A 16,827-nucleotide genomic window follows, 5' to 3' on the forward strand; every position below is an offset into this window, starting at 1 on the left:
GAGAATTGTGGGTTTTGTTCATCATTGTTCAGCATACAAAATGTTAATCCAATCTATTTGAAGTTCTACCTGAAAATTTTAGCGCTGAGTGGTTATTGAAATACACACAGAACAGAAAGGAGAATCCTATAAACTCAATTAAAATGGAAATACAAATGTCAAGCACAAAAAATCCTACAAATTGTCAATTTTTCCTTATTGGAGAAAATACCAAGCCAAATGCTCTACCCTCTGATTTTAAAGAAGATGCACAATGTCAAAATGTTTTAACCCCAAAATGTAGCTGACATTTTATTTTTCATCATGCCTGTTTGTATGTGTTACAAGATTTATGTTGATGAAATGAATGGAAAAAACGAGGACAGTAGAAAGAAAAGTTGAAGTCAAGGCAAAAATAATCTATAGTTTATTCATTATTATAGTCTATCACAATCTCTCTGTAAAAATAACAAATAAACTGGCACTGGGATAATTAGCTGCTTTTTGTGACAAAGGATATACAGGAGGCACTACCTCACCACAAACTCTATGGGCTTTCATTGGGCTTTCATTCCAGTCTTCTCAGGCCCATGCAGCCCAAAGCCCACCTGGAGAGAAGCTCCAGTTCCAGCTGCAGATCCACATGTCTGTGTCCCCTGACCTGGTCACTCTTGTCACAGGAAATCTTCAAAGTCAGCATGAAATAACTTGTGCTTTTTTAGAGAGGTAGGACAGGAACAGTAAGTCCTGCCTGGGGCTGGTGCAAGCAGTGTTTGTCTCTTTTTTTTTTTTTTTTGTATCATGATTTCTTTTTGCCACCCATTGATTCAAATAATGTAATTATAAAAACACTTCACGTTACATCCATGAGCAGTGTTGTAGTGTAAATTCCTGCCAGTGAATGGAGGATGGATAAACAGAGATATTTTTCTCCTGTGCCTTTGTCTTATTAATAATATCAATGAACAACATCAGTTGTCTTCTTAAGCAGGTTGAGGAACACAAGCAACTGTGGCTGCTCATTATCTCATGTGCCCAAGTAGTCTTTGCTAAATAGGCACATATTCTTGTATCCTCAATGCACAGAAAAGACAAGATTGATGGAGATCAAAAAAACCCAAAGACAAACCTAGAGGGATTGCAGGTATTTATTTAATCACAGGACCATTTATCTGATTTTTGTAAGGTACTTCCTCATTTGAATTCAAACCATTCCCAATAAGGAATAAGACATTCACTGAAATTTGAGAATTAGACATCAAAACAAGTCTGTTTTATCTGCTGAAGTAAACTGAAAAGAAAATTTCACAGTGTCTGGCACAGTCAAAGGTAGAAATCCTTCCTCTTTGTTGCCCTCCCCCAGATGCTTACACCTTGTCTCCAGGAATACATCACGTGAGAAAGAAACTTGTCAATTATCAAAACTTTTAACTCTTAAGACTGCGATTAGACAGAAAATAGAAATATGTTTCAAAATTAATGCAGGAAAGAACTATGGCAGTAATAAAAGAAGCCTTATGCTTCATTTCAATATTTCCCCATTTTAGTTATTGGTTTGCAATATCACCATCCTATTAGAATCTAAGATACAAAGACTACAGGATAATAGATCTTCCTTTAGACAGCAGCATTTGAAGGGAAAAGGACAATTTAATATTCTAAAATCAGTGGAACTGTGTGGGCAGTAAGGAAGAGGGACTTATCTGTAGATTTACTGTGAAACAATTACGCTCCTGCAAGCTCTAAATCCCTCTCCTACTCACAATTAAAGGCATAGATAACTTCCTAATGTACAGCAGCTGACAGATCAGATGATGGAAAGCCAATATCTATCACTCTCTGTTTACTTCTTACTTTGTATAGCGAAAATCACCCATATGCAAAATCCATTTGGGATAAAAAGAGCTTGGGTAGCAGTGCATAGTAGGAAACAGTTTCATCCATCAACTCTCCCCAGAAAGACAGGTCTGGATGTTTCATTTGCAGGGCAGAGGAGCAGATACCAAAGGAGGAAGCAATCAGTTCAATAATAAAGGGAAAACTCTCAAGCAGAATTTCAAGCTCCTAAATGACTTCCTGAAAAGCTCTTGCACAGCTCCTTATTGGTTCTTTTGTTTGTCCTCAGAAAGGCAATTGCCAGAAACTTGATTTCAATTTGAAAGCTTTCATTTATAAAGAATGCAGTACCAAAGGAACTGATGTGGCATATTAACTGGTACAGTGAATCAAATCTTGAAGATTTTCTTCAGAGTTTGCCTTTTACAGCCTATAAAAAACTCTAAACTAGACCTGGCAGAATCTTTAGCACTTCAGGAACCCCAGAATTTGGCCCGAGAGTTTACCTTTGAAACTCAAACTTTTAAACAGTTTTTATGTCTAAATTCAGTTTATGTCACTAGTAAAATTAATCCAATCCAGCAACAAAGCTTACATTTAATGCACATTACTGTTCTCTTATGTCAGAGAAAGCTGTGAAAGTGATCCTACTGAATCCAAAGCATCCTATGACTCTCCTAAAGCTCTTTGGAGGCAGAGACTTGCCCACTGCAGGAGGAGGGATTTACTGCCTGCGAACTCAACATCTGTGATACTTGTCAGCTTAAGTACTTTAAAACTTTCTTCTGTGTCCTTATTTTTCCCATTAATCTCTTATCTTATGCAATATAAAAAGAAGATTGACAAAATAAGTTGTGCAAGTAGGAATCCAAATGAGTAATTTGGCTTGCCTCCAAAGTATCAGTAAAAACATCCCCATTTTCACATTACTTTTCAAATTTCTGTATTTTTCCTTCTCCTCTTCTCTTAAATTCACAGGAGATTCCTGGCTGATCCTTACTTGTCATAAAGATTTTGCAAGGAATTTTTGAAGGGGGATTTAATTAAGATGGCTAGTAATAGTTTACTTTTGTTAACTCAAGCACAGCATCACCAGCTGGGCAAGGGAGGGGATTGTCCTGCTCTGCTCTGCACTGGGGCAGCCTCACCTCGGGGCAGTTTTGGACAACCCAATGTAAAAAAGATGTTAACCTATTCAAGAGTGTCCAAGGAGAGCAACAAAGATGGTGAAGGGCCTTAAGGGGAAGCGGTGTGTGGAGCAGCTGAGGGCACTTGTTCTTTTCAGCCTGGAAGAGACTGAAGGAAGACCTCACTGCAGTTACAACTTACTCATGAGAGGAAGAGGAGGGGCAGGCACTGATCTTTTCTCTGTGGTGACGAGTGACAGGACCCAAGGGAATGATCTGAATTTATGACAGAGAAGATTTATGCTGGATTTTAGGAAAAGATTTTTCACCCAGAGGATGGTTGGGCACTGGAACAGGCTCACCATGGAAGTGATCACAGCACAAAGCCTGAGAGAGTTTAAGAAGCATTTGGACAGTGCTCTCAGGCACAAGGTGTGACTCTTGGGGATGATGCTGTGCAGATCATTGATGGACTCAATGATCCTTGGGGGTCCCTTCCAAGTCAGCATATTCTGTGAGTCTGTGACTGAGGAGACCTAAAACTTCCTCCATCTGGATCCAAGAGATGGGTCCAACCAACATTTCTGGGTCCAAACCCTGATGCCTGATGTTTGAGACTTGTTGTATGTGCAAAACTGCGTGAAACAACTTGCACACACAGTGTGCACTGGTCTGTCTGTTTGCTTGGCCCAGCAACTAACAGAAGCCTGACAGTTTCCAGCTAAGAGCTGGAAAGAAGCAGGTCCTCTGTTGACCTCAGAAGGAAACATACCAGTTTCCTAGGTGCTAACCCAAAGTCCCATTGCTCTAAGGGGTATGTGAAAGGAGAGGAATCAAACCAATGAGAAATCTTTCTTGAAAAAGAGTCTATTCTGCTCATCTTCTGATAACACAAGCAACATCTTAACCTCCTAAACATTCACCTAAGGGGACACATTATCTCAGTCTTCAGAAAATCTGTGTACCTTTCACAGTGTTATATCTCAATGAATCAAATGAAGTCAAAACCACTGTGTCAATTGTGCTCCTTCAGGATTACATTTCAGTCTCAGTGAGACTGGTGCAAACCAGTAATGACCATGGCAAATACTGGTCAACTTATTTCTTAAGTAATTTAAAGTAATCTAAAGTAAGTTACTTCCTTTGCACATGAGATAATTCACTGACCCATAGCTGAAGTGACTGGAAATCACCCTCCCAGAAAATGGTATCAAAAAAGCAGGTTCAGCTGTTTGTCACCCCACTGGCTGTTTGCATTTAAGTCATTTCAGTAGTTTTTTTATTTTTTAAAAGAAAGGATGCTTGCTTTGATCTTAAAAATGTGTATCATTATTTTATAATCAGTTCAATTGTATGTGAGTAGCATGTTTTTGGGCTTAAACATATTGTGCAGAGACTTGGCATAAAGGAAAACAATAAAAGGAATTGCAACAATTCTTGTTTCCAGTTTCTATAGAAGTTTTTACAGTTACTGCTATCCAGTTTCAGACTCTTGATGTTAATTTCAGTTGTTATTATTAGTGACCATTTAAACAAGAAAACACTTCTTTTATGAGGCTTTGGGGGTTTATTTTAATATTAGACATCAGAAGACAATGACCTGTTTCAACAGATCAAAAAACATACTTTAAAATGAGATGCTACTGTATTGGGTGTGTCTGAGACAGGACTAGTTTTCCCCATTGCAGCCCTCATAGTGCTGTGCATTGTAGGGGATCTAGAAAAGTGTTGATAACAGAGCCTCAGTGCTGGCCCTCCAAGACTCTCCTACTGCACCCAGTAGATTGTGGGTGGGCAAGGTCTTGGGAGGGGACATATCCAGGACAGCTAACCCAAAGTGGCCAAAGGGATATCCATACCACAGGACACCTGCTCAGCAATAAAGGCTGAGAGGAAAGAGGGAGGGGACTTCATTAGTACGGCATTTGCAAAGCAACTGCTGTTCACACTAAAGCCCTACATGTGAAGTGGCTGGATATCCCCTGCTGATGGGAAGTACAGAAGAAATCTTTTTGTCTTCCTTTGCTTCCATGTACAGCCTTTGTTTTTGCTTTATTTAAGTGCCTATACCTTGAATCATGAGTTTTCCTGCTTATTTTCTCCCCTTGCATCCTGCCACAGAGGGAAGAAAATAGGGTGTCTTGGAAGGCACCTGGCACCCAACCCAGGTCAACGATCACAACTATCAAATATTTTTAGCATCTTTCACAATCAAAGGTGCATTTGCCCTTATAATTTTTGTCACATGTTTTTTGGCAGTATTTATAATTAAGACATTAAAGAACTCACTACCAAAAGCATGACTGCTTATTTTTTTTTCTTTATTTGAAATATTCACTGTATTGTTCTATGTGCTAAAAATTCTGCAAGAAAATTTACTTTCTAGGTGATCCCAGAAATCAAGACTCAAACTAGGGGAAATAATGAACAAGATGTGAAAATTTCCAATGCACACATTACCCTGTAGGTCTTGTGGAGGCTCAAAATTATTTTATAATCTTATTGTTTCTTTGTTTTAAATTGAAAATACAAATACATGCTTTACTATTTTTTCATTCTAGTTTGAAATGCTTTAGTCACCTAGCAATCCAATGTTCACGATTTTCTGATATTAATAACTCAGTATTTCCTTGACATTATTTCCTTTGAAATCTCACTGTCTAAGTCCTTATCAAAGTCCAATTTGAGTGGCATTTATGATTTTATAGTGAAGGACTTGTCAGTTTTTTAATTATAAAGGTTTATTTTCAAGAAAATGTACATAATATTTTAATTCGTTCAAAGAAAATTGAATTATTTTTTTTATTTTCCCGTATTTGGCAGGATTTTGCAAGGTTTCTGTGAGCTACTTAGATATTTCACAAGGGCTTTCTTAGTTTTGTGGTGTGAACTAACTGCATTAAAGTCATGCAACTATAATTAAAGCATAGAAAATCTGTATGGGATGACATTTGACGCAGTACTCAATAGCAACTCTTTCATTTACAAATGATGTAGTATCTTGTGAGTTCTGTTAGAAAAATATAAATTTCCTGGAAATGTGCAATGAATTTAGGTTTGAGGAATAGTGCTTTGGATACATGTAAAAACCTTCTCAATTAATAACCAATTTATCTAAGCACCCAGTTTTTCAAAACTGAATTAACATCTCTGAGGCATAAATATATATATATTTGGAAAATATAAATAGTGATATTGTATATGGCTGCAGACTGACTTAGAGCTGTCATTTCACCAAAGAAGGAGAAAAAAAATTTGCATAGTTTCAACCAATCAAAACAAGTCCTCTAGCAAAAAAGTGAAGTAAAGCTCTGTAAAATTTAGTTGATGAGCTTTGAGGGTAATAAAAATGGAAAACAGCCACTTTTGAGAAAGGCAAATTAACAGAAATCAACTGCTCTTTGATGTCTCCAAATTCTTTGTTGCTTCAAGTTCTCTGCCGGCCTTATTGAACTCCTCTATTTTGCTTTATTGAAAACATTTTCATCCTACTATCTTTCTTACTCTTAAAATCTAAATTTAAAAGGGTTTGGTATTTTCTGCTAATGGAGTGTCCAATGGTTATCAGGTGACTTATCTCCTGTGGATAATTAGCTGAAATCATCTTGACTATGATCAGTAACACTTGGAAGGAGATATGGTTAAAAAACATTATTTATATTAGTAAAGACTATGTGTATAAACTGCATTTTTTCTTTGAACATAACAGACAAGAAAACCTAGTGGATGATCTTGGAAACAAATATTACCACACTAAAGAAGCCTAAATAAATGAGCATCTATGAAAGCAACTAGGTTAAAAAAAAATTGGCAAAACTTAAGTCCAAGTTAGTTGCTAATCAGTATTTTTCTTAATCACATGGATCAAACAGGGTAACTGACCTCATTAGATAGGGTGCTAGTAGAAAAGCTGGAGACAAAAGTTTAGTTCCTTCATTCTGTGGTTGGTCTCCTGTCTTACTCTGTTCAATAAAATTGAAGCAATGGCACATTCTTACCAAAAAGATACATGCAAAACAGACAGACCATAGAATTATAAGATTGTAGAAGAGTTTGGATTGGAAGGGACCTTAAAGATCATCTAGTTCCAGCCCCCCTGCCATGTGCAGGCACAGCAGGGGGATTGCAACTCACTAGACCAGGTTTCTCAGAGCCCCATCCTACTTGACTTTGATGGAGCATCTTCAACTTCCCTGGGCAACCTGTACCAGTGCCTCACTACCCTCACAGTAAAGAACTTCCTCCTGATATCTCATCTAAACCTACTCTCTTTTAGTTTGAATCTGTTCCCCCTTGTCCAATTAACACAAGCGCTTATAAAAAGTCCCTCTCTGTCTTTATTTATGCTCCCTTGGAGTACTGGAAGGCTGCAATTAGGTCACCTCAAGGTGTTCTCTTTTCCAGGCTGAATAAACCCAATTCTTTTAGCCTTTCCTCATGGGAGAGGTGCTTCATCCCTCTAATCTTTAGAGGTGGCCACCACTGGGCTTGCTTCAATAGGTCCAGGTATTTCTTATGCTCCCCAGAGTTGGATGCAGTACAAGAAAAAAATACTGACCAGGAATGAAGGATGGTAATTTACAGCAGTAATGAAGAGCTCAACAGTGTCTACAAGCTGCAACAGCACACAATGGAGAAAATACATGCCAGCAAATAAACGCTAAAAAACATTCTATCAGCCTTTCCCACTGCACTTATATGAAAGACAAAATTGGGCTAGATAGACCCTTGGTCTCACTTACTGAGGTGTTCATTATGTTTCCAATGTGTGCTTCCCTCCTTGGTGTTACTCGCTACTTGACTTACTAGTTAGACAGACCCAGGTGAAACATATTGATTGACAGTCTAAAGAATGATCTGTGGGACATTGGGACCATCTCTTTGGCTCTGTATTGACTTTAAACAGAACGAACTCTCAGAGCATTCAGGCAGTCTATCTGATCTGCTTCCCACAAATAAAATGTAAGTAGCAAGGACGAGTTCATCTTCATGAATATTGGCAGAACAACTTTTAGCCCTGAAAACAAGTGTAGAAGTAATTCCTTATGAGGAAGAGAGTGTTTCTTAGCATATGAAGAAATGCCAGTGGCAGCACAGGTTTCTTTAAATTTTGACAGAACTTCAAAAACTCTGGACAGTCTGAAGCATTTAAAAGCTGAAGCATTTAAATGTCTGAAGACATTTAATAGCAAGGAATAGTGTTCTGAGGGCTACATAGATGAATATTTCAAATGAGGAAAACAAGAGGAAAATAATTTTTTAAATAGAACCTCACTTGCAGTGGGCACAATTCTGGTTGAGAAGATATTTAATTTCTATTATGACATACAGAGGTTTAAGAACATGATCTGTTGTGCTAATATTGTTCATATTTGTTCATTACCCAACTATAAATTATTATCAAAGTGTAGTAAAAATCCAGTCTGGCTAGTTCTGAGGTATGGAATACAAACAAACAGATTTCTGAATACTTTGGAAAATGTTTAGGTTGCCCTTTTACACTCCAACTCTTGTAGCTTTTATCTTGACATATATCTGCCTATGGCATGTTTGAAGGAATCTGGTTTTGAAATAATAAAGTCATGCATCTTAGAACTGCCTGCCCTGGTCACAAATGCGCCACATTGCATATTTATTTGACAGACACATTTTCTCTTGAGAGAATGATATTCATATGTGCATGACTCTCAATGTATTCCTAAACATTATCTGTATGTCAGATATGGGAATAAAGCATAAATAAAATATTAGAGTTGAAGAAGAAATAAAAACTATGGACTTGGAAAACAACTCCTCTCCAAATGCAAGGTGCATGGGAATACAAGAGGATCATCTCCATAAATACATTTCTTCATCCAATTTCACCTTAGGTTCTCACAGATCAGTGCAGAGCAAAACTTCTGATTAAACTTCAATTTAATTTTCTTACAGACCTTAAGGAAATTATATATCAAGTATCACATGTACTCCACAGACCTCATATTTCCTTATTCTCAGATATGAATTATCCAAGCAACCTACATAAGAATTTCACTCTGCTGAGTTGCTGCTTTCATTGTTTCCTAAATTCTTGAGACAAGAAGTTATAGAGTCAATCAAGCTTAGAGAGCAAATGGATATCACAGTTGAAATGAAGAACTGTGCATTTATTGTGCATAACTGAAAGATCAAACAGTGAATTATTTCAACAAAAGTCTAGAATTTAGTTAGAATTAAACTCAATAGAATTCAGTTAGAAGTGAATTTAGTTAATTTTATAAACTACACTTATACAGTAGTTCCTACAGATTTAAATGAAGTGTCCTTCCCTTTTAATAGGGGTTTTATGTTGTTGTAAGGCATGACAGCTATGTCTAGTCCCAAAATTACATATGTAATAAAATTTAGGTTCACTTTTATTGCAGCCAATTCCTTTTTATCACTTGTTTTCTTCTTAATTACATGGCTTAGCCATGGCTTAGCAATCCTGGTTTTGGTTTGGTTTTGTGGGGTTTTTTGGGGGAATGGGGGATTTTATTTTGGGGTTTTTTTGGGGTTTTTTTTTAATACTTTTTTTTTTTATGTTTTCTACTCATTCAGCAGAAACATGATTAAAGACAACAGATATTTTAGCAGATGGCTGATTACCTCTTAAGACCTCCTATGGAATGGCTATTTGCAGCAACTTATGGGAACATGCAATTTTCTCCCCTTAAAATATGCACAGTCCAATCTTTCTAATTCTAATGTGCAACCTGAGTCCCACATATGGACTTTCAGATTTCTGGACAGCTGCATGAGGACATAACTTGTACAGACTGATTTGAATTTTAAATTGTATCACTTGAGTCACATCATGCAACTTTTTAATGGCATCTTCATTTGTACCTACTGGTGCTCACATTTGTATGCCACCACTATTTTATATCGAGCATGGGAACCATGGTAATGTGACCCTCTCATGCTGCAAGAGATGCTCTTCTTCTCTGAAGCAACAGCCCAGCTGCTGGGAGAAAGGATTTATGTTGGTCCATGGCCCTTCCCTGATGAGTGCCTGGAGCCACAGGAAGCACAGGTTGAGTTTCAAAGCAGATACAATATTGATTACAGCTACCTTGATCTGTCAGAATTATCTACAGCCCTTCAGCTGTAAAGCTGAGTAACCACTGACCCAGGATATGTGTAGGGATTTTTCTGAGGGAAGGAAAGTTTAACGTAATGGAAATCTTAGGAAGCCTGTTGATACAGTTGAAACTATTCATATACTTTCTTTGCCTCTTAACCACAACCTGGTTACCTTGTCACTTCTGTACCTATCTATCTGTCTAAAAGCATGTATGTTTATATATATTTGTACATGGATATATCTATAAATGACCTATTCTATTTATACAGCATTTACATCAGAAATTCCTTTTTCTAGTCTAAAATATTTAAGTTTTTCTGAGGAGTGTTTTTTCCTTCTCCAATCTTCTTTACACAGTTGCCAGATACAAGGAATTCTGGGCTTCAAGAATCTACATTTTTAAAATTAACCTGAAGCCTACATTTTGCACTAGGAAAAATGAATGAATTGATGGTTTAAGCTTGTTAAATTCAGTTGGACATATTTACAATTAGAGCAAACTGACAAAACTCATTTTAAGTGAATGAAATGGTAACAATTTGCATGGCTGAGCAGATGGCACTCCCTCTCTTCGCCTACAAGAGCAGTACAGCATGGTTGTTTAGAGGAAAGTCATTAACATAACTTTGAATACTAAACTGGACTGCACAGTCTGTAAAAATAGATTTATTGCGCACTACCTATGTGTGCACCTAGCCTAACATGCCAGCACATGACCATGATAGTGCCACAATATAGCACAGGTCCTTAAAACAGCTTCCACGTTGCTATGCAGTGCAAAGATTGTGCATTTTTTTAGTAGAGGACTTCTCAGCATTACTGCCAAACATCCTGGGAGGGATGACACTGGCAAAGGCAGGTGCCACGGGAGAGATTCTTGCATTAATCAAAAGTCTTACCTGTGTGTCAGACTACGAGACCACATGCTATTTCCTCCAGTGTAGATCAGATGTATCTCCATATATAGCAAGCAACCTCCAAAACCTCTCCTGTGGTTTTGCATCTGGAATACTAAAATTTTTACAAAATACAGATAATAGCTACACTAACCAGTTTCTGTCCAATAACTCAGTAGTCAGAGGGCTGGCACACCCAAACACCTTTCACTTCTGTGTCAGTGTTAAAGCCCACCTCTTTCACCTTGTAACACAATTCACCAGGTTACAGTCTGTCTTCAGGCTCATGAAGAATGTCAGAGCAGAATACTGAGTTTGGTTTGGTTTAGTTTGGTTTGGAAGAACTTCTAGAAGGTGTCTAGTCAGTCCTATGTCCCACTTCAACTAAGACAATCATTAAGACAATATTGCTATTACAGCTCTTCCATCAAAGGAATGACTCTTTGGATGAGACAGCACAGGATCATAGAATCATTTGGAATCACTGGAAAAGACCTCTAGGATGGATCATTGAGACCAACCTGTCACCCAACACTGCCAAGCCCAACTTTAAACCATGTCTTGAAGTACCACATTTGCATTGTCATATGGTATCATATGTAACCCCTCACATGAAGGTAATTTGATTTCTTATCTGAAAACAGGGCAAATTTCAGTTGTCTCTAATGAAATAGAAATGCTATCTGGAGCAGGGAATCAAAATCGGAGCCCTCATCTTCCTGCCTGTTAATTACTCTTTCACCATATTAAAGCTCCCTGTAGCCTAAAGAGTATTTAATTTCACCCAAAGTAGAGCATTTTTGTCAAAAGGTATCGAGACAAATCTCTTCCTTGACACCACTGTGATTGCTGGGTGCAACGCCCCTTTGGGAAACAAGGTGCAAACTACCTGAAGAAAAAAATTTACTCTGGGTTAGACAGGCAAGGTGCTAGAAGCAATAGCACAACCACTGTGTCTTAAGTGGGCACCTGGCTTTTCTAGTGTGTGAAGTGTGATTAAGTCAGTACGTTCCAGGAAATGAAACTCACTTCATCGAAACTTATGCCTGATCCAGCTGAATCAACACAAAAAACCTGACATTGTAACCCACGATTCAGCTGACACCTCATGCTTGCAGGAGGTGCTAATCTTCTGCAAGAGGAATGTTGCAGAGGAACTCTAATCAAAATGTCTCAGGATTCAATCACAATCATGTGGATATTTTAATGCATTCAGTTTTCTATATTATGAGGTAGTTAGCAAGGACTGCTCATATATTGTTTGGTTAAAGTTCTGTGTATAGAAGTGTTACCTGTATTTTTTATATCCTAGGACAGCTATATCCTAGCAATTACTTGTTTACCTCTTTGCCGTTTTAAGAACTTCATGAAGAAAACCTTGTGGAACTGCAATAAAAAGTACTAAATTAAATGAAAACTCCTTATATGTTCTTACTTTAATTTTTCTTTCTTCTCAGACATCTGTTGATGCATACAAGGAAGGTCTCGCAATACTGTTTTGTTACCCTTAGATAAATGATGAAATTTAAATGCAGAAAATTATCTGCTATATTGTCACGTTAATTTTTATGTATCATTCTGACTGCTTGCTAACACGCTTTTATTGTTTTTATTACCTAGTGGAGTGAGAATCTTTCAGTGCTCATTTCCAGACAGTGAAATTCTTTGAGAGAAAGGTTTTATCTTTCCTTAGGATATACAGTATAGAAAGGAATGGAATCTGTTTTCATTAATTTTATGTAAGTAATGATAAAACACTATAAAGTATCTATTCATAAGTGATGGTATGATGCCTATAAATGGTAACTAGTTTTTTAGTTTCCCTGTTCTCCTTATATCATGTCTAACTTTTTATACTGTTTTTATAGAACAAGGTTTTCATGGCATGAGACTCTGAAATGTGATCTTTTTTTCCTGATGATAATGCTTTGTTTCTGAACAGAAAAAAAACATGTCATTGCATAACTCACTGAACATCCTGGATCAGATGATTTGTTTAGAATTGCAGATTATGCTCAAAGGGACTGCTTGAACCATACTGGTTCCATCAGAATTACATAGGAAATAGAGCCATCAAAAACACATTATAATCTGTTTTGAACAGTTTGATGCTGAGTAATGAAGAATCATGATGCCATTTTTTTTTAGATTAAATATAGCACTGAAATACATTTTTAAAAAAAGGGTCAAATGAGAAGATTTTGATGTTCCTGCTCATGATTTTCACATGCTTTTTAAAAACACTGTATCTCTTGCCCCATCTCAGTTAAACAAAATTGCAGCTATGATAGTTGAGACAGCACATTTCATATGTTTTCAGACACTTCCAGTTCTCAGGCAAAAAGACATGCATTAAAATATAAAGATGTTGTATAAATTCTAACAGCCTGTAGTTCTCCAAATGAAAATATATTCTTCCATGCTCAAATAGTTGCTGATACTGTAACCATCCACTAAGAGCAGGGCATGCCTGTTTGACAGTAATGTAATCCACTTAACAACCAATTGAAGCCTGTGTTTTTTGGCTTTGCTTTTAGTTGACCACTCAGTTGTTTGAAATCATTCAGCATGTGGATGGTTAAATACTGTGAACTCATGACCTCTAGTTGATTAAACACCTCACTGTGTTTACGTTTAATTAAGAACAAAAGCAGCTAATTATTTTGTATGACATTTTGGCACAAAGATATCCTTTGACTGTTCTTGAGATCAAAAGAAAGTTCATAAAAAACCAAAATAATTTATGTGCAACCAGTACAATCATCTTCCTTCACAAACTACAAACTGCTTATTTCAAACTGAAGCTTCATTTCACTGTTGTCTCACTTGAGATTACGTAAGTGCTAATCACCCCATGTTTGGATAGCTTATTATTTATTTATTGGATACAATATGAGTTTGCACCATACACCAACACATGTGCACACAGACATTGTTAATTTATAAAAAAGTATGTTCGATTATGCTGCCTGGATGTCACAAAGAAACTCTTCACTGAAAAGTTGGTCAAGCATTGGAATGCACTGCCTAGGGAGGTGGTGGAGTCACTATCCTTGGAGGTGTTCAAGAAATAACTGGATTTGGCACTCAGTGCCATGGTCTAATTAACAGGATGCTGATCAGTCAAAGGTCTTTTCCAACCTTAATGGTTCTATGATTCTATGTAATTACTGGGAATACTCACTGAATAAAGTCAATGTAAGTTTTACACATTATTTTTGAAAAGTATTATTCAATAGAACAGGAACACACATCTCAGTGATTCTGCAGCTGATTTTTCCCAAATTTTGCTGCTTTCAGATGAAATAAGAATAAAAAAGTTGTTAGAGATGCTCTGTTAATGGTGAGGATTCTTCCAGCTTTCTTCCACCTTGAAGATATTCGGATGCTTCAACTTATTTTAAAAGCAAACCGAAAAACTGTAGTAAGTTGTACATTGGTTGGTATTCTGAAAGTGATGCACAGTCACTTTGCAAGTTACTTCAACTTGCAAGTTTAAGAAACATTCCTTCTAACTACTACTAGCTCCAAATTAAAAAAATATAAGAATGGGAACTGTGCATCTAAAACTGAGTTTATACAGCTCTTCTTTTTTTTTTTTAATGTAGTTTAAGTACAAAACAATAAAGTGAAAAACATTTCTCCAGGCAGCTGCCTAATGGTTGAAGGCCTCAGTATTTTTAGATGCCTCTCAATAAATCTGTAATTGCAAGCAGAACTGGTACTCTCAGAAAAAGCAAAGCCACTTTTTTTTTTTTACGAAGTAATAATGTTGCCCCTGCCTAATTCTACTTTTTAGATTCAGCTCTCTGCATACAGGTGACAGATTTGCAGGTAAAGGCACTGATGTCTCTGAGTCTTTTATTTCAGTCACAGCTGAAAAGATTAAATGAAAACATGGATGTTCCAATCTACATAATAAGTGTCCAGTTTGCAATGCATCTGCATTACTTACATGCACAAAAGATGCACAGAAAATGACAGGGTAGATCCTGCTATGTCAGTTATAGAAGATTGGAGAATGTTTTGTTTTTTTTTCCCTTGAGTTTCACTGAGAAATAAGTAGTGCTGTCAGAATGAAAATGCTCTCTAACTTATTCCATCTAATTCATTTTTATAATTTGAAGTCTAAAATGAAAGCTACAGTGTTTTAACCATTTTCTGTAGTTTGGAAGGCAAATCTTTCAAAATTAAAAAAAAAAAAAAAAGTGCAATAGCTCAGAAATTTTCCACTATAAAAATAATGCTGCTTAGATTTTCCAAGAAATGGGAATGAGGGTTACAAAAGCATATATTGTTTGTCACATCTGAATACTTCTGTGTTCAGAAAGATTGACCACCTTCTACTTAAAAACCGGATGTATTGTGATAAGCCTAACTGCACCTAATGCATCTTACTTCATTACTCATTTTTTATCTCTCCCGTCCTCCCTCCTCAGCTTCCTCAACCAAGATAAAATTTCTTTGGGCTGTCAAGCATTAGAACAGGCTGCTCAAGGAAGTGGTGGAGTCACTATCCCAGAAAGTATTTACAAGACGTGTAGATGTGGCACTGAATGACATGATTGAGAGGTGGACTCGGAAGTGCTGAGTTAATGGCCGGAATCAATGATCTTAAAGGTTTTTCCAGCCAAAATTATTCTGATTCTATGCCTCTATATACTCAATTTCTGGCCAAGAAGGCTTATCACAGCCTTTTAAGCACAGTTTGCGTAGAGAAAGTAATTTTTCATACAAAGATAATTTCTTAACTGGTGAGCTTGGCTCACAGAGTTTCCACTAAAAGGCAGCTTCTAATTCCAATGCACTGTTAAAGTTTCATTATCCCATTTCCTCTTAAGACATTGCGCTGGTTTTGGCTGGGATAGAGTTAATTTTCTGCACAGTGGCTAGTATGTGGCTATGTTTTAGGTAAGAAAAGTTTGAAGAGTAGTAAGTTAATCAGTGAAACACTTTGAGAGACCTTCATGGAACTGATAGCACTAGGAGGTGTAAAAGCGTGGGGGGCGGTTTCAGGTGATCCAGGTGACTGATGTTGAGCTCTGCCACCCGGACCCTGAGCAGGCCCAGCGTGCGGCCAGACTCCAGGGCAGAGACGGGCAGGCCATGCTCCCAAAAATCCTGCCCACAGCTCCACTCCCTTCCTTCTCTGGCGGAAGCACCAGGGGCCTTCAGATGTGTCCTGCGGAGTTCCACGGCTCCCCTCTTCCATCACCTTCCCGATGAGGCGGCCTTTGCATCCAGCTGGCCTTGGCGCTTCCCTCCCATCCCAGCCCCGGCGGCGGGAAGCGAGGCCCGCCGGTCCGCGGGCTCTGCCTACTCCCGCAGGGCGGAGCCGAGTTCGGTTCGGATCAACAGGAGCGGGAGCGCAGGGCCCGCGGCGGGCCGGGGCTGTGCCTGCCCGCAGAGGTGCCGGCCCGGCCCCGGGCCATGGAGCCGGGGCGCGGCCGCAGCGGCGCTGCTGCAGGTGGGTCGGGGCGCGAGGCCGCCGGGGCCCCGGGAGGCTCTGGGCGAGGCGGGCGGGCTCCGAGAGGGCAGCGCCGGCCCGGGAGATGCGCCCAACCCGCGGCTGCAGTGGCCCTTGGGGACATCCCTCATGTGCCAAGGCTGCCTCGGACAGCCCCCGCTTCTCCTGATTCCCCTGGAACAACCAGCTGGTTCCTCTGGGCCACCTGCCTTGTCTCCGTGGGGAGGCCTTACGCGGGCAGCCTCAGGTGATCAGAGTGGTTTCCTGAGGAAAGGTTGAGTTTATGAGGAAATGGGAGCCTTTGCATGAAAGTTACACTGCTTTGGTTATTAATAATAAAGAATCAGTTATTAATTACTTGTCTCTACTAGTTACAAATCTGAAGTTTTTTCCTGTCCATTTCACCAAAGTCACAAA

The 16,827-nt window shown here is 38.4% G+C and overlaps 1 protein-coding gene across 6 annotated transcripts in view; it reads left to right on the plus strand.

The window, feature by feature from the left end:
• The window catches only part of MEI4 (meiotic double-stranded break formation protein 4), a 129,392-nt gene that overhangs the window by 44,354 nt on the left and 68,211 nt on the right, over nt 1–16,827 (plus strand). Inside the window, exon 3 of one of the 6 annotated variants that reach the window (XM_072926599.1) lies at nt 11,363–16,410. The exons of the other annotated variants lie outside the window; for them this stretch is intronic. Within the exon in view, the coding sequence (XP_072782700.1) occupies nt 16,374–16,410 (37 nt within the window). The 5' untranslated portion in view covers nt 11,363–16,373. The remainder of the gene's footprint in view (nt 1–11,362; nt 16,411–16,827) is intronic. 6 annotated transcript variants of the gene reach the window in all.

Source organism: Taeniopygia guttata, chromosome 3 (genome assembly GCF_048771995.1).
Source record: "Taeniopygia guttata chromosome 3, bTaeGut7.mat, whole genome shotgun sequence".
In the NCBI taxonomy this organism is placed as follows: Eukaryota; Metazoa; Chordata; class Aves; order Passeriformes; family Estrildidae; genus Taeniopygia; species Taeniopygia guttata.